The following is a 23,714-nucleotide window of genomic DNA, read 5'->3' on the forward strand; positions in this document are numbered from 1 at the left end:
CGGATGAGACCATCCCCCGTTAAACCAGTCATGAAGCGAAAGCAAACGCGTAGCCAGGTAATAGAGATATAAATGGGTCATCCCTAGCCCCCCATCAAAAGAAGGGATCTGGCAGACGCCCAGGGCCAATCAGGACCTGCCCTTCCCCCAAAGGAATATGGAAGCCAGACTTTCAAGCTCCCGGAGCCGCGCTCTCGGAAAATTAAGGGGAGTATTTTGAAGCATGTAAAGGAACTGGGGAAGAATCATCATTTTAAAAAGCGCGATTCTTCCCATGGGGTTCAGGGGCAGTGGTTGCCATTTTGACAGGTCTGCCTTGGCCTGTTTCACCAGGGGAGTGACATTGAGAGCCCAGCTGAGTTCAGGGAGTAAGATCACCCATATCCCTAAGTACTTGAAAGACTGGCGGCGGAGCGGTATGGTGGACTGCCACTCAGAGCATTCTCTAGTGATGTGGAGGGGAACCAAGAGCGATTTATCTGGATTAAGCTGGAGGCTTGTTCAAAAGACCGGAGGATCCGGAGACAGTGGGGCCCCGAACTCGCAGGGTCAGCCAAGTAAATCAGGACATCGTCCGCATAGAGGGCGATTTTGTCTGCTTCTGTATTGGTCCACTCCCAGCCCCGTACCTGTCCGCTTGAGCGTATGAGGACCGCCAAGGGCTCCATCACCAGAGCGAAGAGCAGGGGAGAGAGGGGACAGCCCTGCCTCATGCCCCTGCAGATCTGGAAGGGTTCAGATTGACCCCCGTTCACCAAGACACGCGCCCTCGGATGAGCGAACGCGGGATCCAAAACCCATCTCCGCCAGGACATCATCTAAAAAACCCCAATCCACCGAATCGAAGGCTTTCCCAAAATCTACCAGAAGGACTGTGAGGTACGGGGTTATTAAGTTGCGATGGGCCAGAGCGGAGTACAGCCTCCGCAAGCAATGTCGGGTACCACCTGATGGCATGAACCCGCATTGATCTGGATGGATCAACATGTGTAAATGGGGTTTGAGGCGCTGAGCGAGTATCGTGGCATACAGTTTTAGCTTTGTATTAACAAGTGAGATGGGATGATAGTCCGCGCACCAAGGCGAGGGCGGCTGGGATTTATGGAGGACCGCAATAGTCGCCACATCAGTCTCTGATGGAAAGGAACCCTTCTCCACTGCCTCATTGAATAGCTGGGCAAGGTGTGGGGTCAATGTCTCACGGAACAGGGCTTAATATCCTTGGGGGAGGACATCCGGACCAGGCATCTTGCCGGACGAAACAAGAGCAATCGCTTCCCCAATCTCTTCACGGGTGATGGGGTGGTTCAGGTCCTCCTGAACAGCCGAATCTAAATGAGGGAGTTGACTGTTTCCCGCTCGCAACATGTCTGTGAGAGACAGGGAGGGAGCCCGGGCCGCGTATAGCTGGTGATAATACAGTGCAAAGGCCTGGGCCATGTCGGCTGAGGAATTACATACCGAACCGTCCTGATCTATGATTTCGGGAATTATACGGTTCGCTGTGGGGTAGGTGGCCAGTCGATGGAGAAGGGAACCGTTCTTGTCTCCCCAACCGTACAACCTAGCGATGGAAGAACGCCAGAGGAGTTTAGCCGCGTCCATCGACAATTGTCTTCGCATATAGGAGCAAGGAGTCTCACTTCTAAGGCGTCAGGGTTCAGGGCGCTGGACCGCTCAAGGCGTAGGGCCGGTGCCTTGCGGGAGGTGAGCTGGCCCAGCTGCATTCGCCGCTGGGTTTTGAGTTGCCCCTTGGCGACTCCAGCCTCCCACAGGACACCCGGCGATGACACCGACTCTTCATTGGTCTGAAAATAAGGTTGGAGTTCCCGCCCTACCACTTTCCGGAATTCCTTGTCTTGGAGGAACCAAGCGTTCAATCTCCAAGTCTGACGCAGTGAGGCAGGAAGAGCACCTAGAGTGAGCATCACCGGAGAGTGGTCAGATATACCCAGCGGGAGGATAACAACATCTTGGAGCCTAAGGCAGTCGGTCGAGGGAATGTAGATGATGTCTATACGCGCGTGAGAGTTATGTTATGTTATGTTATTTATTTTTGTAGAACGCACGGTTACCCTAGGGCAGGGGTACTCAAAGTACGGCCCGCGGGCCAGTAGCGGCCCGGCAAGCCTTCAGTGGCGGCCCGCGGAGCTTGACACATCGCACCTGTGTGTGTGTTTTTTTTAACTTCAGTAAACACCTCGGGGAGCAGCAGTGCGAGTCAGAGACACTGCTCTGTGGGGGCCCGGGCGATTCCAGCCACAGTGAAGAGTGAGCTGCAGGGGCGCCAAGAGGTGAACAAAGCCTCATTTACATACAAATGGTCGTTTAAAGACGTGTGAAGTACTGGGGTGCCTGGGAGGCTGTGTCAGCCAGGCTGTATTAATTGTCAGTGCTCCGCTGCGTAAATTTAAATCCGCCTTCGGCCTCTGTAATCCACTATCAGACGCTCTTTACCCTTTGTCACACTCTTGGAGATTCCTGCTTTTTCACTTCGACATTTTTTCAGTCTTTCTTTTCCTCCTCCTTTCCCCTTTGTGTGTTTTCCCTCATTTGATTTTGGAACTGTCTGAAGAGGAAAAATAAGTGCCTGTCCCAAAAAACACTCCCCCGCCCACCCAAAAAGAAACTACATGCTTAAATTAAGCACTGCTGCTGCCCATGTTATTTTAGTTATTATGTCTGTAATGGAAACTTGCACTGCTGCTTCTGGTAGTGAACTGGTCCTGTATGTGCGGGGACACTGGAATTATGCGGCAGGGAAGAAACAAATTATACTTCTTGGTTTACGATCTTACGTGGCAAGAAAAGGCAAATCATGCGGTATAACGGAGCACATTTGGTGCGAGTGTTACTCATTATTTTGTCATTTTTACACATGAACAATATCAAGGAAAAGATTTCACCTCCCAAGGCTGACACACAGGGGAGAGGGGGGGAAGGGGGAAGGGGCGAGGACAGCAGGAACTGAGAGCTGGGTGAGGTGGCAGGGCAGAGCAGGGAGTGAGAGCCCGGGCGAGGGAGGTGGGAGGGCAGAGCAGGGAGTGAGAGCCCGGGTGAGGTGGGAGGGCAGAGCAGGGAGTGAGATCCCGGGTGAGGGAGGTGGGAGGGCAGAGCAGGGAGTGAGAGCCCGGGTGAGGGAAGTGGGAGGGCAGCAGGGAGTGAGAGCCCTGGTGAGGGAGGTGGGAGGGCAGAGCAGGGAGTGCGAGCCCTGTGAGGTGGGAGGGCAGAGTAGGGAGTGAGATCCCGGGTGAGGGAGGTGGGAGGGCAGAGCAGGGAGTGAGAGCCGGGTGAGGTGGGAGGGCAGCAGTGAGTGAGAGCCGGGTGAGGTGACGGAGGGCAGCAGGGAGTGAGAGCTGGGTGAGGTGGGAGGGCAGCAGGGAGTGAAAGCCGGGTGAGGTGAGACAGATAGAGATAGAGACAGATAAAGACATATAGAGACAGATAGAGGCAGAGACAGCTAGAGACAGGGACAGACGGAGCTAGATAGGGTCAAAGACAGGGACAGACAGAGACAGATAGAGGCAGAGACAGATAGAGGTAGAGACATACAGCGATAGAGACAGACAGAGAGAGAGAGACAGAGAGAGAGAGAGAGAGACAGACAGAGGGAGACAGACAGAGGGAGAGAGGGAGATAGACAGAGGGAGACAGACAAAGGGAGGGAGACAGACAGACAGACGGAGGGTGACAGATAGAGGGAGGGAGACAGGCAGAGGGAGGGAGATAGACAGAGAGAGGGAGGGAGACAGACAGAGGGAGGGAGGGAGACAGAGAGAGGGAGGGAGACAGACAGAGGGAGGGAGACAGACAGAGGGCAGACGGAGGGAGGGAGATAGAGGGAAAGTGGGACACAGATAGAGGGAGACAGAGAGAGGGAAGGAAAGAGAGGGAGGGAGACAGAGAGAAAGAGAGGTAAGACAGAGAGAGACAGAGGGAGACAGAGAGAGAGGGAAGGAGGGAGCAAGAGAGAGAGATAGAAGGAGGGAGACAGAGAGAGGGAGGGAGAGAGATGTGTGTGTATGCTGGTCTGTTGGCTCAGTGGATGAACGTGTTAGTTGCAGGGGCCTGTGTTCAACTTCATGGTCACAGTTTTTTTCTTTCTAGCCTTTTCCCCCTCCCCCACTGACCCCGCCTCCACAGGTGCGGCCCTCGGCCACAAACCACACTGTAAATTTGCCCCCTGAGAGAAAGTTTGTGAGTACCCATGCCCTAGGGTGTCCTGATGCTAGGTGCTGATTACCTGGGAAGCTGGTTTCGTATTACTGGGAAAAGAGCAAAGTTTTCAGACCCTTATGGAAAGACAGAAAGTCCTGGGAATTTCTAAGCATGAAAGGCAGCTTGTTGCAGGCTCTAGAAACACAGACAATAAAGCCTCTACCTCTAGATTTTTTAAAGGAGGTCACTTGCACTTGCTTAGCTCCTGTTGATCTTAAGTTCCTGCCTGGTACATACCATTTAAGTTTGCGTCTAAGAATCTCCGGACCTATTCCATTACCTGCCTTAAAAACAATGCACAGAGCCTTGAAGCGAGTTCTAAGCCTTACTGGAAGCCAATGCAATTTTTTCAGTTCGCTCCTGAAAGAGACAAACCTGGGGATTTCAGTCAGCATTCTTTAAGCTGCATTCTGGACCAGTTGAAGCCTATTCAAATGTTGTTTTTGAGCATTAAGGTGAAGGCAATTACAATAGTCCAAGGGCGACATTATAAGAGGTGGTATCACTGTCCTCAAATTACTCTGAGTAAGGAAGATCCTGATTTTCCGGATTATTCTGAGAACCATAAAACAGGCTGAGGTCACCATACTTACTTGGTCTCCCATAGTAAGTTTAGTGTCCACCAAAACTCCTAGATTCTTAACTTTCCTGGCATGTTCTGGGCATGTGCCAAGGTCCTCTGGCCACCACTCTGGTGTCCATACCCGTGGATTGTTGCTAAATTTCAGGACCTCGGTCTTAGAGGAATTTAGTTTTAAGCAGTTGGCTGACATCCAGGTCGAGATTGCGCTCATACAATCGTGAAAATGATCCCCGGCCTCCTTCTCAGCTCCCTCTGTCAGTGATAACACAATTTGTGTGTCATCTGCATAAGAGGTGAGCTGGAAGCCAAAGGACCTAATGACTCCCGCCAATGGTGCCAAATATATCCATACTAATATTATAAAGAGAGAGCCCAAACCTTTGAGGCGGGTAATCTCAGTAACCACAGCACCAATCACAACACCCAATACAGCGTTGGAAAGGGCAGTTGCAGCAGAAGGACATAGGCTATGCAGACGGCCACCATATATATTTTTTTTGCAGAGTTTTATATAGCGCGAACTTGACCCGAACTGAATCAGGTATCAGAGCGCTTTACATAGCACCAATTACGTTACATGAGGACGCACATTAATTTTTGTTAGGCACGGGGAGATTAAGTGATTTGCCCAGAATCACAGGATGTTTGGCGTCGTTACCAAGACCCGAACCCAGATCCCCAGGTCCGAGGTCGAGCGCCTTAGCCGTTAGGCCAAGTCCTCTATACATTTAAAAGGTAAAAGAACCGTGCCAGCAAAGTAGTCCATTGTGGGCGTGTCTGCGTTGTGCTGTGGGTGTGGGCTGGGGGTGTGACTAACGCTGGGGGCGTGTGGTACGGCCATCACATCGTGGTCTGTGGGCGTGTGCTGGGGGCGTGACAAACGTTGGGGGCGTGACATACTCTAGGGGCGTGTGTCCGCCCTTCATGCCATGTGAGTCGTACATACAAGCGCCAATTACGTTGCTGCGCAGCATCAAGGGGCACGCTGGGGGCGTGACACGCTGGGGGCGTGAGAAACACTGGGGGCGTGTGTCCGGCCTTCATGCCATGTGAACGCAATTGCGCCGCATCAAGGGGCACGTTGGGGGCGTGAGAAACGCTGGGGGCGTGTGCTACGTTCCGCCCTTCATGCCATGTGGGTCGTACATTAATAATAAGATCGTCTGCTGTGGCTGTGTGCTGGGGGTGTGACAAACGCGTTCACCTGGAGGCCTGGTAAGTAACGTTACTGCAGCCTATCCTGCGCGCTGTTACTGAACTTTCTCATTCAATGAAATTACACGCGCCTGCTACCATCAACCAGGGCTCTAGCCGGGCACAGGCGGCAGATCAGTACACTAACTACATGCGCCTGATAACATCAACCAGGGCTGCAGCTGGGCCTTAAGCGGGGGAACACGCGCCTGCTAACAGCAAAACAGGCCTGCATCTGGGCCTCAAGTGGGGGAACACGCAAATGAGCGTCTCCGCGGGGACAATTACTGCAGCCTCTCCTACTCGCTGTCACTCAACTCTCTCATTAAACGGATTTACCCGCGGCTGATAACTCTCTCATTCAACGACATTACACGCGCCTGCTAACATCAACCAGGGCTGTAGCCGGGCTCAGGCGGCAGATCACTACACCAATTACACGCGCCTGCTAACATTAACCAGGGCTGCAGCTGGGCCTTCTCCGTCCCTATTCTAATGAAACAAAAAATGCTGTCTACCCCGAGATTTTAAAATAAATTGCCCTTGCCAAATACACACATTACACACATTCTATTTCATACCCGGACAACGTCGGGACAGGCTGCTAGTATTAAATAAAGAGGGGCTGAGCGAGGAACACTGTGGCACCCTACAAGGGAGTGAGAAGGGTTCTGAGGCATTCCCATCCAGGTCGACAGACTGCGACCTGTTGGATAGAAAAGATTGTAACAGTTTCCATGCCAACCCCATAACTCCAACTTCCGACAACCGGTCCATCAATATTTCATGATGGACCGTGTCAAAAGCCGTGGATAAGTCCAATAAGACAAGTACAGCATTTCCTCCTCTATCCACGGCTTCTCTGATTTCCTCTGTGGATTTTAACAGAGCCAACTCAGTGCTATGATAGGCTCTGAACCCATATTGTGATACGTCCAGAGAGTTATTGAGATGGACAAAAGCACTGAGTTGGGTATTCATGACCTTTTCCAGTAGCTTGGCTGGAAAGGGAGCCTGGAAATCGGTCTGTAGTTATTAGGGTCTTTAGGATCCAAAGTATTCTAGTAAAGGATGGACAGAAGCTTTTTTCCATCTTTGGTCATTAGTGCTCTCTCTTTCCTTCCCATGTAAGCTTTTATTTGTTAAAAGGTCCTCTCGACATTGGCACTTGAGACTGGCAACGCCAAAACAGCCAGTACACAATTTGCCAACTCTGGCCACTGACGTAGCTTTCTATGCCAATACTGGTGCACCTGAAGGTTAAGATTCTCTGGTACAGGTTCTGCAACATGCGTAGAACTGGGTGCATACTTTAACTTTAGCTTTAAACAAGGATTCAGAAGGGTCTAGCAATCAATACCAATTCAGAAAGAACTTGAAGCCCTGCTCCTGTTTCCCACTGGCTCGCGTCATCGTTTATGGTAAACAGTGACGCGTGATTAGAAATCAGGCTTCTTGGTGACAGCCTTGTCCACTTTTAGGACGGCCCATATGGACAGGCCGAAGCCATCTTTGTTTGGCGTGATGTTGCACGTCAGAGGAGGAGCCCTAAAAGAATTCACTTTGAAATGCATATTTCACTTCTTTACTTGTAATTGGGGATGAAAAAGGAAAATGCAGAACTTCGCGCAGGGAATACACAATGAACGACACAACACATGCGGGTACAGATATAGCACGACCCATGAATGTCTTGGGCACCGACACCTTCTGGACCGACTGTTTTTGGTTTTACTAGTATAGACAAACTTAGCATGCGGGCTGTTAATAGCTCAACCTACGCCGCGTTAAGACAGGTTAATAGTTTTCAATTTGGCTCCTTTTCACTTTCCTTGCTTTTAATCACTAGACAGGTACTTAGAATAAGATATCTGCGTGTTGCTAGTAATAATGCATTCATGTTGTTTGCATTTGATATTAAAATCATAGCCCATTGTCTTTTACACTATTCAAAAGAGCTACAACAGATAAACCATGCTACAGTAAATGGGCTTCTAATCTGTGAAGTACATAGCTACTTAAGTATCGGGTCTGGGAAAAAGCATGGCTGTTAAAGTTGTAATGAGGGTCTTTTTATTTGGAAAACGAATTTTAGAAACAATTGGCATCAGGAATCCACTGCATGCACTGGATAGCACTCCAAACCCCGAAGAGCACTGCATGGCAAACTGAAAACAAGCATTGGCTTAGCCGATAGGTGTACTTTTTTGACTGCTTGATTTCAGGGTGCTGTGGGCCGCCTCTGCCACGCTTGTTTTAATGTGCCTTGCTTTTTGTCTATTAAACAAAGGTCTGCTGTTTATAAGTTTGGCGCTTACTTTCCCTCCATGTTAAACAACAGTAGATGTTTCAGCACCCAGGCTAATGTGCTGCATAGCTATATACATATAAGGGCCCCAAAAGTGAGACCGATTGCATTGCAAATGCTGGTTTTACAGGTTTACGAATGCTACAAATCACCAACACAACATTAGAGCTGCTTTCTTTGTGAACAGATTACACATCAAAATATCCAAAAGTTCCCCGCTATCTTCCCAAAGACTACATTCTGTAATTGACAGTGCTTGAAAGAAGTTGCAGGCCTCAACTGCATAAATCTTACAAGTCATAGTTGCCTGTGTTTTTGACTACGATAAAATCCAAGTTGCCTAAACGACCCCTTCACAAATGTCCAAGGTGATGCTGAACCCTGCAATTCACTCCCGGAGTGGTAATTTCCTTCTCCTGCAGCCACCTCTTCTGGTCGTCTTCCGTTCAGACCCTTAATGTTGTCAGAGTGCACATCTGTCATGCCACAACTATGTCACCGATGACCACTCTTAGACAAGCTCTGAGCATATTCCCAGTTTACCCAATTCTTGCCAAACTACCCCCACCTTTGTTAACAAACAGCGCACATTTCTCACTGACTATGGACTTGCACAAGTTGAGAAGAATTGATGTATCTCTAAACGGAAGACTGCAGCTAACGGGAGGGCTTTTTATGAAAAATAAAACTAAACTCTTACATTTTAAATTCGAGGTGTGTGAAGTTCTGTGAAAATACCAAACTTTGTAATCTCACATATCTGCGAAATGTCTTACCGTTGTAACCTTTGCAAGCTTTAAACAGCTGGCGGAAATGTCTGTCCAACAAAAGTTTGTTTAATTACTTTGGCACTGCGAAGAGGTTAACCCCTTCTGCGCCATACATTGTTCACTGTATAATCACAGAACGGATCTGTGATTATACAGCGAATAATGTATGAAGCAGTCTCGCGTTTGTATTCCCAACAAAAAAGCACGCACATGTGAATTAGGAAAAAAAAATGAATGAGCTTTGTTTTTTAGCAGAGTGCTCGATCTCTAGCTGTTCTCCATGTACGAGTGTAGCTGCACGGGCTCTAAGAAGGGACGAAATAACAACAAAGCCTCGTTCTGTAAATGGTCTTTTTAAAGTCCTGTTAAGTACTTGGTGCAGCCGCAATAAAACAGACGGCAGACCATAACAGCTCCTCTCCCCCCCCCCCACGCGAACCAGGCAGGGGTTGCTCTGTGTTGCTCTGGCCCTCGGGCCATTCACACCTCGGCTCCCCATGTGCAGTAACAGTGTTTTTTTCCCCTGACACCTCTGCGCCGGGCCACCACAGGCAGGCCAATTGTTTCAAATGCTTTGGCTCCATCAAGTGGCACAACAACTATGAAATTCAGTGACACTCGGTTTTAACCATGTCAGCTGATTTTCATCCTGTAGGGTACTCTCGGTCAGAGTCGGTTTAAACCGAATTCCGAACAGCCTAATCATAATTGAATGGTTTTCGGAAGGGAGTCCGCGCTGCTTGTGGGCTTCAGCCAGGATGGAGTCTCGGTCTTTGTAGTTGAGGATTCTCATTATGACCGGTCGGGGCAGTGCTCCCTCCGGAGGCCTTGGGGCAAGGGAACTGTGAGCACGCTCTATAGCAAATCAGGGAGAAAGAGAACCCTATGGGAGCCAAAATCTCAACCATTTCTCTATAAATTCGGCGGGTGGCCCTGCTCTGCCGCCTGCGGGAACGCCACCAGGCGGAGGTTATTGAGGTGGGATCTGTTTTCTGCATCCTCGGCCCTCCGATGCAGCTCCTGGGTGCGTGACTGGAGGCACGCCACCTGCCCCTTAAGCTGTTGAATGTCGTCTTCAACCGATGATATGTAAGATTCAGTCTCCTTAATCCGCGCCGTGGCATTACGGAGGTCTTGCCGGATCAGGGTCATATCCACTCGGACTTTCGCAATCTTGCCCTCCACCGAGGACTGCGAGGTGTGGATGGCTTGGAGGTTAGTGGACAGAGGCAGAGCAGGCAGGTCCACTCACAAGGGAGGCCAAGACTTCATGAGCCCAATGAGATCAGGGCCTCCACACAAGGAGCAGGGGGTCGCTGCCCCCACCGAAGGTACCTCCGCCGCCCGACGGCGCAGCCAACTCCACCACACTGCTCCTGCAGCCCCAGGGCCCAAGGCAACAGCCCCCCAAGGCCCTCCACTGCTCGGTTAATGCAGCCGACACAGATGCGCCCGGCCAGCCGGCAAAGGAAAGGCCAGGGAACCAAGGCGGGCCGCCGAGAAGGGCGAGACACACGGCTCCCCGGGAGCCGTTACATGATTCTTCTGGCGGTGGAGGTCGCGGGGACTCAGGATTGCCTCCACACAAGGAGCAGGAGGACGCCACCCCCACCGAAGGTACCTCCGTCGCCCAACAGCGTGGCCGACTCAACCACACCGCTCCTGCAGGCCCTGTCACAGAGTTGCCGCCTCTCGCAGTGTGGGACCCAGAGAGCTCATAGGCAGATCATGAGTCCACAGAAGGATCTCCCACGCGATGGGCCGCCCGTGCGCACAAGGTGGGGCCTCCCTAGACAGGCCGGGACCCCCTCCCGCTACTGGACTTACCGCCACATGAGCTGCACAGCGCAGATCCTCAGGCAACCTACCTCTCCTCCAGCGCACGGGCACAGGCCGAGGCGGCAGCGCCGGATGAGGAGGACAGCCACAGACAAGCACGGGCAGTAGCCAGACGATCACCAGCCCCCACTGCTCGATATAGCGGTCGAGGACGTCTCTCCACCGCAAGGACCTCCGGTGGGATTTGCCAGCTCAGCGCCAACTTCAGCCCCCAAGCCAAGCCAGGTCCATGCGACCGCCCGCCTCCAGACTGGCGCCCCGGGGGGGAACACAGGCAGCGTCCTGGGGCCCGTGGCACACCGTGGAGCGCGGGTCGATTGCCAGCTCAAAGGATCTGGAGCCGCGGGGCGCGACACTCATCGCTGCTAATCTGGCATTTTGCCCGACGGTCCGGCCGGCCTGCTGATCTCGCCCCAGAGGTCCCCTTGAATGATTGCAGGCGGCCAGGAAGCAGCCGGAGGAGTGACGGCAAGGAGACCAGCGACTACACAGTGAGTTGGCTCTCTGGTGATGCGGATTGCAGGTGGATGGCGGAGGGGTCTGGAAGCGCACTCAGGGTGCGACCGCCATCTTGGCTCACCAACTCTATGGTGAGATATTGAATTTTAAAGAGATAAATGCATTAAAGCTCTTAGAAGTAAGTAGCGCTAAAAAGGTTACTTTATGTCGCACTGGACTGGGGCAAAGTCAAAGTTTGGACCAAGCGTGTGGAAGTGCAGACTGGCTACAGCACACACGCAAGCCCCAGTAAACAAAGTATCTTCCAGGTCACAAACAATGAAATGCGTCAATCTTTTCCACGCAATGACAGCAATGCGTTGGTTCCAATTCACCCAGGTGGGTCGATGCATCACAGTCGAGCCTTGTAGTTGAGACCTTGGATTGGTGCAGCGTCACCATCGAACCTCGCAGTCATGGTGATGTGTCGAAGTCGAGCCTTGAAGTCAGGACCTCAGATCGGTGCTGCGTCATTGTCGAATCCTCGCTATCAGGGCCCAAGTCGCTGTCGACCCGGAAAGGGCTGACTCCGGATCGGCACTACGTCGGCCTTGAAGGGCACTGTGTTACTTCCGATTGGCACAGTGGTGAGGAGAGGATGCGTCAATTTTGTAGCAAAACAGCTGCAGAATCCACTTCTGGGGCCCAGAACATGGAGAGGGCACCTCAGGCAAGGGTAGAACTCACAGAGGGCAGAGTCCAGCAGCACCAGCAGAATTACAGGTAGTCTTTTGTACTCCTGAGACTTCAGAAAAAGGCGGCAAGCCCTTGGGGATCACTTGGAGGAAAGGCAGAGTCCAGCTCTCCTTCAGCAGAGTCAGGGAGCATCAGGCAGAAGGCAACAAGCAGAAAAGCAGTACTTCCAGAAAAGCAGTCCAGTTGAGTCCTTTAAGCAGCACAGCAGTTCTTCTAACGGAGGTTCAGTTCAAGATCCATAAATGTCTGATTTTAGGGGGTCAGAGACTCAGCAAGTATACCCAAAAGTGCCTTTGATGTAAGGGATGTAGAGGTGACTTCAAAGCAGCTCTCTGAAGGAAGTGAAAAGGCTCCCTTTTAACCCAGTTATGTCTGCCAGGCTATCTTTGGGGAGTAAGTCTGTGATTTGTATGTGGCAGGTCATTAACGATTGAATTGTACCAGCCCCTCCCATTCTACCCTGCTCAGGAAGACCCATCAGAATCCAGAAGAGGGCTCAGAATGCAGATGAGCCTCACCTTACTGTGTTTGCGGCTGTCTAGCTGGAATGCACAAGGTGTAGCTGTCACCCACCACAGACGGGTATTGGAGACAGGCTCCTCTCTGATCAGGAATTACAGTTTAACAGTGTATCAATGTTAGAAATGGGATTTCCATTTGGCTAAGGCCTGCGCCAAAGCCAGGCAGAAACCACCACTCTAGTCAGGGCAAGGGAGTTACACGCCAAAGATAACCCCTGCTCACCCTCTAGGTACCGTGACACGAGCAGTAAGGCTAATCCCGCAGGCAATGTAGGTTAAGTATTTGCGCAAGCACCCACCAGCAACAACATCCCAGGCCCCCCACAAAAGGAACTCCACACAAGGTTATATATAAAAATAGCCTTTGTATTATACCAAACACATTAGATAATAAACACACAATTTACACTGTGCCACTGGCACGGGCGGAATTTACAGGGGATTATGTATACATAGGACATGGCCACATGGACCACTGTCAGGAATAGCACTTTTAGGACTTAGCACTTAGAACATAAGATAATTGTAGCACCAAATTACAAGTGAAGAACACAACCAGTAACCACTGGTAAAAGTTAGGTACCTCCTACGCAATCCTAACCACCTTAGGCATATATCACGCAGGGAAACATGAACTCACTAGTATAACCCATACTAGCTAAAACAACCTCCTAAGCATAAACATATGTCTAGAGGTATCAGGACACAGGGTGCACAAAACATACTACACACAGTCCATTTCCTAACACCCAAAAAGCAATAGCACATGAATCATAACAGCACATAAATCACATTAGAGTCCAGGTTGCGCCACTGCGCCAAAACCTAAACGTTGCAGTCCAGAGAACACATGTCCCTAGGAAGAAAAAACCTAAACGTTGCAGCTGCCCATTACTTGCTGGGCAGCTGGAAAGCAAACTGCGACAGGGGCCCTCACTGGCCCTCTGGAGCAAAGACTGTGCCAAAATGTTGGCGCCATCTGGCTCTGGAACAAACATATGTGCCCTTCTGGGAGCCCTCTAGGCTCAGGTCACCAATGGGCATCTTGGGGAGCCCTTCTAGGCTCTGGCATAACGGGGCCCCTGGAAGCCATCTGGCTCTCAAAACATAGGTGCCCCAAAAAGTAGGAGCCACGGGCCTCAGCACAGGCCCCTCTGGGGCCTTTCAAATAAACATGGCCCCCCAAGCCCCTTACAGGGTTTTTTAAAACAAATATGGGCCATCGTTGGAGCCACGGGGCTCTGACTGAAATAATACTGCCAACTGGGGGAACGGCCCACTGCCAACCGGGACCGCTCTCCCCCGTGAGATGCCCCTGTGGCTGTAAGAGCCTCTCGGGCTCTAACTAAAAAAATGCTCCCAGGAGCCTTCTAAGCTCTGAATAACAATGCCCCCTAAACGCTGGAGCGGCCCGCAACGGCAGGCCTGCTCTGGGGAGGGGCCGGGCCACTCCGCTTGGGCCAGCCGCACTACGGAGCGCATGGAGCCCCCCACAAGTAGCACAACACAGCCCTACTCACCGGGACCTGTGGCGGAGGCTCCTTTTCTGGCGCTGCTTCCTGGGGTGGCTCTTCTCCTGGGCTGCGAGCGGGGTTTTGGAGAGCCTCCCGAACTCCGTGGGGGCTCTCTGGTCTCTCTGCTTCTGGGGCTCCCTCCAGCCCACCGGAGGCCCGCAACACTTGGGCTACTTTCCGCGGGCGGCTCCAGGGCTCTCCCCACTTCACGGGAGCCCCGGGCCGCCCGAGACCATGACTGGGCCAGCTTCTTTCCTTCTCGCGGCGGCAGGCAGGACTTCCTCTGACAACCCGGAAGTCCCGCCCCGCGCCTGTTTTCGCGTAGGGCTGCAGCGGTGATCATTTTCTCGGGGGCAAAGAGAGGGGTAGGCACCCTCGAGGTATAAGAGCAAACAGCGGGGTGGGCACCCGCTCTGGGGCACATCAAAACGGGGGGGGGCACCTGTAATAATAATTAAATAAGCGGGGCATAACACAGGGTAGGCTCCTGCGTTAAAGGGGCTACAGGGGGAATCCCTACGCTCGGGATTCCCTCTCACAGGGCCACAGGGGAAAGGAGCCCAGTGCTCCCTGGGCGCCCACAGGCAGCATCAATTCCTGGCAAAGGCAACAGCAAAGAAAAAGGTCCTGGAGGTCAGGGGAGCATGTAGGGCCCATGGGCCAGCACACAGGGCACTCCAGCAAGGAGACAGCCCCCATGGCGGTCCCTCCTGGGCCCCACCATCAGCAAGCCCCACTCTGTCAGGGTTCAGGAAGTAGAGGGGTCCTCCAAGGATCCAGGGGCTGGGCAGGGCCCAGGGAGGCAAGCCTTCCCCTGGGCCCCAGCAGCAGCACGCCCCTGGTAGATTCAAGTCAGGAAACAAAAACATTTAACATGAGGTCACAGCCTCTTTTTATACACCAATTCCATTTGTCTCTAGGGTGCAGGGTGGGGGAAAACCAGACGCAGCTGGTACTGGAGCACTTTGTTTTGCTCAGCCCTTCTCCCAATTCACAGGACAGGCTAGGGTCATCAGTCGCACCACAGGGGACGGAGCCAGCATTGTGGAGGGAAAGCCCAGCCCTTTTCAGGTCACAGGTGCAGCCCCTCCCTGCCATCAACATGCAGATCTCCCCATTCACCACCGGGTCAGACCCATCCTGACTTCTGGAGCCAGGCACACCAGCCTGCTCCAGCCAATCACAAGCCAGACAGTCAATTCACATTTACTGCACAGGCAGGCCAACTTCTAGAAGTGGCACGTCCACACTAGACACATTAAAGCCGCACACATCATCGCGCAGCATTTAATCACACGAGTCCGCACATACCAAACTCAACCTTGCACTCCCCACGCATCAGGAATTACTATGGGCACACATATCCCCCATGCATTCCTATGGGAGGGCAGGCCAATCTCACCCGCGCACTCAGAGAGCGCACGCACTTTACACTGCGCCACAGTGCTAATGTGCGCAAAGACCAGGAATCACTATAATGATGTAACCTTAAAAGGCAAAAAGTTCAGGGGTGAACCTGCCAGAAGGGCCAAGTCCAACACTCAAGGAATCACCAATGCTCACATATGAGAGGAGTAGGTCTCACAGTAGTGAAAAACAAAATAGGCTGTTTGTCAGTACTTGGACATGTAAAACATAAATGTACAGGTCCTACCTTTTACTTACATAGCACCCTGCACTTAGGGTTACTAAGGGCCTACCTCAGAGGTGAATTTTATGTAATAAAATGGGCGTTTAACGCTTGGCAAGTAGTTTTAAATACCAAGTTCAAGTGGCAGTAAACTGCGCACATAGGCACTGCAGTGGCAGGCCTCGGACATGTTTGAAAGGCTACTTCTTTGTGTGGCACAATCAGTGCTGAAGCCCACAAGTAGCTTTTGAAGTACAGGCCCAGGGTGTATGGTATACCACTTTACAAGTAATATACCAGTACAACATAATATGCCAATCAGGTATACACCAATGTCATCATGTTTGGGGGAGAAGCACGTGCACTTTAGCATTGGTTAACAGTGGCAAAGTGCTCAATGTCCTAAGGCCAACAAAAAGAATCAGTAAAACGTGGAGACAAAAAGTCCACGGGAACACCACCCTAAGGATGCCAAGTTCAACAGGTGTGCTTCACATCCCTTTCACATTCTCTAACCCATGTGATGTCGCTGTGTGGTGGACTTGCCCTTTTCGGTGTTCTTCTATGGCTTTTCGGTGTACTCTATTCCTTCATGTCCTTTTGAATGTGTTTATTGGTGTCCTTCAGCGAAAACCAAATTTGTGTGGTGCAGCTTTTTTTCCCTTGATTCTGGAGCTCTCTACCTTGCTTCAAGACCTAATGGCAGAAAAAGAATCTGAAGAATGCAACTACGTCAAAGGGTTTCTGGGGCATCCGTGAGACGTCACACAGGGAGGGACAAAGCACCAAATATTCAAAGAGTCGACAACGCCGACATAAAAATATATTCATTTTTGTAAAAGGAGGGACTACAAAAGACAATTCTAGACCCAACCACAAGAAGGCAGAATAATGCACAGCATGTGAATGCAGAAAAGATTCATACTGCAAAACTTTGAGATGGCTCTTAAAAGAAGCATCATGAAATTGAATGAAATTTTAATTTATATTGTGCACTACTACCCGAAGGTGTCTAGGCGCTAGTGCTATGACTTAAGAGGAAGAAAAGAGAAGAAGCAGAGGATTGGGAGAGAGCAGTGGTCAAGGAACCTTAGTTATTAAATAGCCACGTTTTTAGGGATTTACGGAAAGAGAGAAGATCAGACTCTTGCTTATGAGCAAGTGGGAAGTAATTCTGGGCCAGTTTCTGCCATTTCCTGCGGCCACCAATTAGGTAACCAGAAAGCAGTGCTCCTCCCAAACAGTAGGACCTCTGTCTTTCCAGAGTTCAACTTGAGATAGTTGTTAGACATCCAGTTTCCAATTTCATGCATACAGTCATGGAATCAGGAGGCAGTGTCCTCTGGATTGCTGGCCAGTGATGCCACAATTTGTGTGCCATCGTCGTCTGAAACGACTGTGAAGCCAAATGACTTTATAAGGTTGGCCAAAGGGGTTACATATAAATTAAAAAGTATCTGGCTCAGAGAAGAACCCTGTGGAACCCCGCAACGAAGAGAAAAGGAACTAGACCTGAAGCCATTTAGCTCCAGACACTGCTCTCTATCTGAGAGAAAAGATTTAAGAAGTTTAAGCACCTTGCCCATAATGCCTAGGGTGAAGAGACGGTCGATAAGAGGACTGTGATTGACCGCGTCGAATGCTGTGGAGAGGTCTAGCAGGATCAAAGCAGCCTTCCTGCCCTTATCCAGAGTTTGCCTGATTTCCTCAGAGATGGTAATCAGAGCTAACTCAGTGGTGTGGTGGCTTCTGAAACCATGCTCTGTAGCATCTAGGAGATCATTGTTCTTGATAAACAAAGAGAGTTCGGTACTGATAGCTTTCTCTACAGTTTGTGCAGGAAGTGGGAGCCGAGAGATTGGTCTACAATTATTAGGGGCCTTGCAGTCCAAGTTGGTTTTCTTAAGCAAGGGAAGAATTAAAGCCCACTTCCATTCTTTAGGGAAATATCCTTCAGAAAACGTCTTGTTAAAGAAGCCCCTCAAATAATCAGCTGAGATGTTAGGCACTAGGTGTAGAAACTTTGGGGGATAGGGATCCAAAGGAGACCCTGACCTTGTTTGACAGAGAAAGGTCTGAACAATGTATTCTAAAAGAGGTTTAAAACTTCAACGATGGTGTTATTGTCCGATGGGGCATCTGTAGAGGTAGTCCCCACCAGGATGGGAGAGGTAGTATCCTCCTCAGACGTCCCTGCAGCAGAATGGCTGGAATTTTTTTTATTATAAACCGCTTTGACTTTATTTTGAAAGAAATCTGCAAATGAGTTGCACAATTCTTGATTAACTGCAGTGTTTTTAGGTTCCGGTAACTTACTCAACTTGTTCACTGTTGCCAAGATTTCTTTTGGGACACTAAGAAAGGCCTTAATTTTGGCCCTAATGTAGCTAGATTTCGCTTTGTAGATCATACCTTTATAGGCAGGAATAGCCATTTTGTAGGAGATTTTATCATCGGGTCGTAATGAATTCACCATTTCCTCTCGAGCCTATGACACGCTTGTTTGTCGCTTCTAAGATTGTCATCGGACCAAGGCTCAAACAGGGAGGTCCTTTTATTATTAACAGTTTTGAGGGGAGCAAGCAGGTTAAGATTGGAAGCAATCCATTTATGATAATTATTAGTAGCCTTGTCTAGGTCTGCAGAAATCTCAGGTGTGGAATGAGCTAGATGCGTATTAAACGCCTCCGGAGTTATTTTATGCCAGGGCCGTCCTAACGATTTGGGTGGTTGAGAATGGACAGTAGAACCTTCAACTTCTACATTGAGGTGAAACATGACCGAATAGTGGTCAGACCAGGCAAGGGGGTGAGTGGATGATACTCTGAGGTGGGGGTTGTTGGAAAAAAGGCCATCTAGTAAATGGCAGGCAACATGTGTGGGTCCTGTTACTAGCTGAGCAAGAACCTCGCTTTCCAGAAGGTGAGTACAAAGAATGGTGCCTCTGTAAAAAGGATATTAAAATCCCCATAGATGGTAACGTCAGAAAAATTGACTTTAATGTCCATCACCTGACTGCTGTTATTCAGAAAGGCTGCTCTGAGACCAGGAGGCCTATAAATTAGAGACCCATTAAAGGAGTAGTGGTTAGTCAAAATTATTTTGTAGGCTATAGCGTCACAGTCTGAAATAGCCAGCAATGGCCCAAAGGATGCTTTGAAATGATCCCTATAAATAAACGCTACCTCCCATTTTCCCCGAACGATCTAACCTGTAAATAGCAACCAAAGGGGGAGAGGCCATGATGAGATATGGGGCCGAGGCAGCATCTGCCCAGGTCTTGGTGTCAAATACTATGTCGAGCGAATGGGTCTCTAGAAAATCGTCAAAAGCTAATGCATTTTTAATGAGCGATCTGGCATTTATGAGTGTAGCTTTGAAAATGCTAGGTGCCGTAGTTGAGTTGGAGTTAAAGGACATGGTGTGTTTTAGACCCCGTGTCTTAGTGTTGGTCAGAGTTAGCTGACACTGTGGTCAAGTTATGGGTTTTTTATGATTAAGTGGTAGCAATGTGGGTCCTAGGCACTGCTTACTATTACACTTCAAGGAGAGCAATCCATCTTGTGAATAAGAAAGAAGAGTTACCTGTTGCAGGGTAAAACCAGCAGGGGGGCTGGCACTAAGCGCAGTCTGAGCATAGATTGGCTTGCCTTTGGCGCGCTTGCTGCATGCATCAGCTGTGAATATGCGCTATCAGTGCATTTAAATAGCCCTCCATTCTGGTGTGACAAAATGAGGGGGTGTGTCCAAGTTCTGACGCTGCTGGTCTGTAGCCAGAAAACAGTTGGGCAAAAGGAGACACAACCCTGGGTCCAACAACCCCCTTTACCATAACCAGGCTCCTCTGTCAAGATAAGTTACTAGTAAAATAAAACAAATTAAATAAAATGTGAGAAAAGAAAAACATACAACCAATAACAAGCATTTACAATGCAAAGGTCTCGGCAGCATTAAAAGTTGAGCTATTGGCATTGCTCATGACATTTCCTTTTTTTTTCTTTAAATCATAAATAAATGGCATTGTCATTTACATTGCCAATACACAGCACTCTGCACTCACTACTCTGCACTCTGCACTCACTACTCTGCACTCACTACTCTGCACTCACTACTCTGCACTCACTACTCTGCACTCACTACTCACTACTCTGCACTCACTACTCTGCACTCACTACTCTGCACTCACTACTCTGCACACTCACTCTGCACACTCACTCTGCACACTCTGCATTGGTGCACTTGTGTGTGTGTGTATGTGTGTGGGGGGGTGTGTGTCTCTGTATGTATGTATGTATGTGCGTGCGTGCGTGCATGGGCGCTTGTGTGTGTGTGTGTGTCTGTGTGTATGCACATGCGTGTGTGGTGTTTCGAGCTTCCCAGGAGACAGCGCCTGGCCACAGCGCGCGTTCGCGTGCGCGTGGCAGTTTCAAATCGCCATGCGCGTGGCCAGGATTGTCTCCTGGGAAGCACACACGCCGACAAAAGGTTCTCGGCGGAGACGCGCTTCGCGCGGCTAGCCGAGACCTAAAAAGGGTATTCATAATCACTAAAAGATGGCGCCCAGCAGTACAGGAGCCAGGCACCTCCTGAAAAGGGCACAAAGGTGCCTACAAGGAAATAAATATGGGCAATTCACAATGTGACATTGGAGAAAGAGACAAGCAATACCTCCCAGTCGGAGCTGGCACCTTAATCTGTGTACTTACCCAGCGTGCACTAACATGTAAGAAAGGAACCGCCATGCTTCTTCTCTCTTGTCAGGTCGGTAAATATAAGGGCTCTTCCACACACCACTATCGAGAGTGATCCACTGTTTATGGGGCATCCAAACTGCGTAATAAATAAATATCGCCAGCTAAAATAGATAATATATCATACGCCTGTTAGTGTCATTCATCAGTCTTTCTTTGACAATTTTATGGCTTTGTGTATGTAATTTCTAAGCCTTTAGAATGATTATGACTGTGGCATATATTGACATATATAAAACAACTACTCAATTTACGATTTAAAAGTTTGTCATTGCCCTTGACGATGGAGCTGCCATATCCTTTATAGTACGATCTTGCAGGGAGTGGGCTCTAGAAGTGCCTGCACTTTAGCACTATTTATAGGCTTCCTTTTTATTCCTTTGGACTAAATGAAAACAGAAGCTTGATCTCCTGAGGAGAGTGCTAACATCATCTAAAGATGAAGAGGATCTTCAACAGCTTATGTATGCACTGTATCCCCTCAGCACAAAATTAATTTAATTTGTGGTTTTCATTTTAAGCACCACAACTGGAATTGACTTCATGGACTTTTCCTGTAGTGACTCCAGGTGGAACCAAAGCAAATGTTGGGAAAAAAAAAAAATATATATATATATATATATTGCAGCTCCAGAAACACCAGAGCGCCGCACTCCCAGGCGGGTGCTCTCCGTTGCGAGGGTGCACTCGCACGTCAAATACAGCTCCACCTCCCTGTAGCAGTCTCCCGCTGAAGAAGAAAAGCACTCGCAGAGGTACTTTTCAGTAATTTATTTAGAAACAGTAAACTGACGCGTTTCGGTCGGAACCTTTGTCGAAGTTTACCGGACCGACAGAGACGTACATTTTTATGCATCCGGGTCAGTGAGATAGATAAGGGACATACCTTAAAGGAAACGGAGAAGGGAAAGAAAAAGAAGGGAACTTAAGCGCCATATTGGAATGGATACCAATCACGATGATAGTAGTCACATTGTAGAGAAGGCATAATCACATTACAATTCAAACTGCCTATATTTGATTAAAATTAATCAAAATATATATAATATAATGCGCTCCCCAACTTGACACATAATCCAATTAGTGCACAAATGAACAATAATCAGAAAATAATCAGAAAAATTATAAAGTGTTTCTCCATATTCCCTTCGATATTCAGCAATGTATATATAAATAAAAGAAGATGCAATCAAGCCCTGGATGGGCTAATACACTAATGCTAAATATAATAAACCAGGGAGGACCCTCGAATTCAAAACTCAACTAAAAGGCAAAGGCAAGTCCGGACAAATAGAAAACTAGTCAAAACCATATGTAACAGGATACAAGTCCCAGGAATACTTCTCCTCCTGAGGTACAAATTAATAAGCAATAAAAGTTCAGATACAGTCACAAGAGTCCAATATTACACACAATATACATGAAGAAGCCAAAAATAGTCATTTTACAAAATAATCATATAGCATAGTGCGAAATCAAGTCACAATAGTATACAGAGGGGAAGCGGGATAACCCTCTAAATGAAGATCACCACTGTTCAATCTAATAGACAATTAAGAGAACAATATGCACCATATGTCATCCCATCTCTAACTCTAGACGAATCTGAAGGGTATATAGTGTCGGTGAGAATTATCATAACAGTTATAAACTCGACAAAGGATACCCCGGGATGGTCACTCGAGGGGAGCATCGGACTTTACTCACCCAGATGGGATGACAGTTCTTCATGTACATTCATTCCCATAGGCATTTTTGTTTGCATGTCTATTATGTACCTGGACTCGAGTCTGCGGAGGCGGACAAGCCTGTCTCCTCCTCTCGGGTTCACAGGTACATGATCCAGACCAAAGAAACTCAACAGATCCCTGTTGCGTTTGTGTGCCTGATCGAAGTGGCGTGCAACCGGGTACGCTTCATCGAAGTTGGCAATCGCACGCATGTGCTCCAAGACCCGCAACTTCAGAGGGTTCACCGTACTGCCAATGTATCTAAGCCCACAGGGGCATACCAGGCAGTAGACACAGTAAGAGGTGGAGCAGGTTATAAATTTATTTATCCTGCGTTGTATCCCAGTATTAGGGATAGTGTAAGATCTTACTCTCTTGCTGAACTTGCACGCCTTACATCTCCCACAAGGGGAAAAGCCACAGATTTCACCAAAGGCGTTGGTCTTAGGGGATTCAACCAGATGGCTCTGTACCAGGTCATTCTTAATAGAACGAGCCTTACGGTACGTGATCTGGGGATTAGCAGGTAAATCATCCTTAAGGAGGTGATCAGTTTGTAGGATGTGCCAACTCTTCTTGATGGTTTTATTCAGAAAGGCCGCATCCTGGGAGAAAGTAGTAATTAATCTGAATTTCCCCCCGCTTTTTTCTCTTGTCACTTTGCTTTCACTTTTGAGCAAATCTAATCTTTGTGCCGAGTTAGCTCTTTTATAGGCATCATTGAGGATTTCCTCCCCATACCCTCTCGATTTAAAACGGTCTATACACTGCTTGGCTGCCCATTGAAATTCCTTATCCTCCGTACAGTTACGCCTTAACCTTAACAACTCCCCATAGGGGATACTCTTCACAAGGCTAACAGGATGACTGCTGGTGGCTCTCAGGACACTGTTGCCCACTGTGGGTTTGCGGAAAAGTTTGCTCTTAAGTGTGTCTCCCTCTACATAAATAGTTACGTCGAGGTAATTCACGGTGGTTTGGCTCACTTCACCTGAGAATTTCAAATTCACACTGTTATTATTCAGTACCCCCATATACTGTTTAGCACTCTCAGTGGTACCGTTCCAGACAATAAATAGATCGTCTATGAAACGATACCAACTGATCAGATTGCGGGTCCATAGTGTATTCTCTGTCCCCCAGGCCACCTGCTCCTCCCACCAACCCACGAACAAGTTCGCGTAGCTGGGGGCGAAGCAGGTACCCATCGCAGTCCCTGATAACTGCCGGTATAGGGCTGATTGAAAAAGGAAAATGTTATTAGTTAGGCAAAATTGAATAAACTCCATCAACATTTGACTGTGCCTCATAAATTTCAAGGGTCTCTGGTCAAGATAGTATTTTATAGCCAGTAGACCATCGCCATGAACAATTGCGGTATAGAGGCTAGTGATGTCCAACACCATCAAGGTATAGCCTTCCTTCCATTCGATATTGCTCAATTTGGCCAAAAAATCCGTAG

The 23,714-nt window shown here is 49.1% G+C and overlaps 1 protein-coding gene across 1 annotated transcript in view; it reads right to left on the reverse strand.

Annotated features, from left to right (window-relative positions):
- Window positions 1-23,714, reverse strand: part of RHBDL2 (rhomboid like 2) — a 233,284-nt gene that overhangs the window by 121,826 nt on the left and 87,744 nt on the right. The window contains exon 3 of the mRNA XM_078683795.1: window positions 20,478-20,626. Within this exon, the coding sequence (XP_078539921.1) occupies window positions 20,478-20,626 (149 nt within the window). The remainder of the gene's footprint in view (window positions 1-20,477; window positions 20,627-23,714) is intronic.

This window comes from Lissotriton helveticus, chromosome 3_1 (assembly GCF_964261635.1).
Source record: "Lissotriton helveticus chromosome 3_1, aLisHel1.1, whole genome shotgun sequence".
Classification (NCBI taxonomy): domain Eukaryota; kingdom Metazoa; phylum Chordata; class Amphibia; order Caudata; family Salamandridae; genus Lissotriton; species Lissotriton helveticus.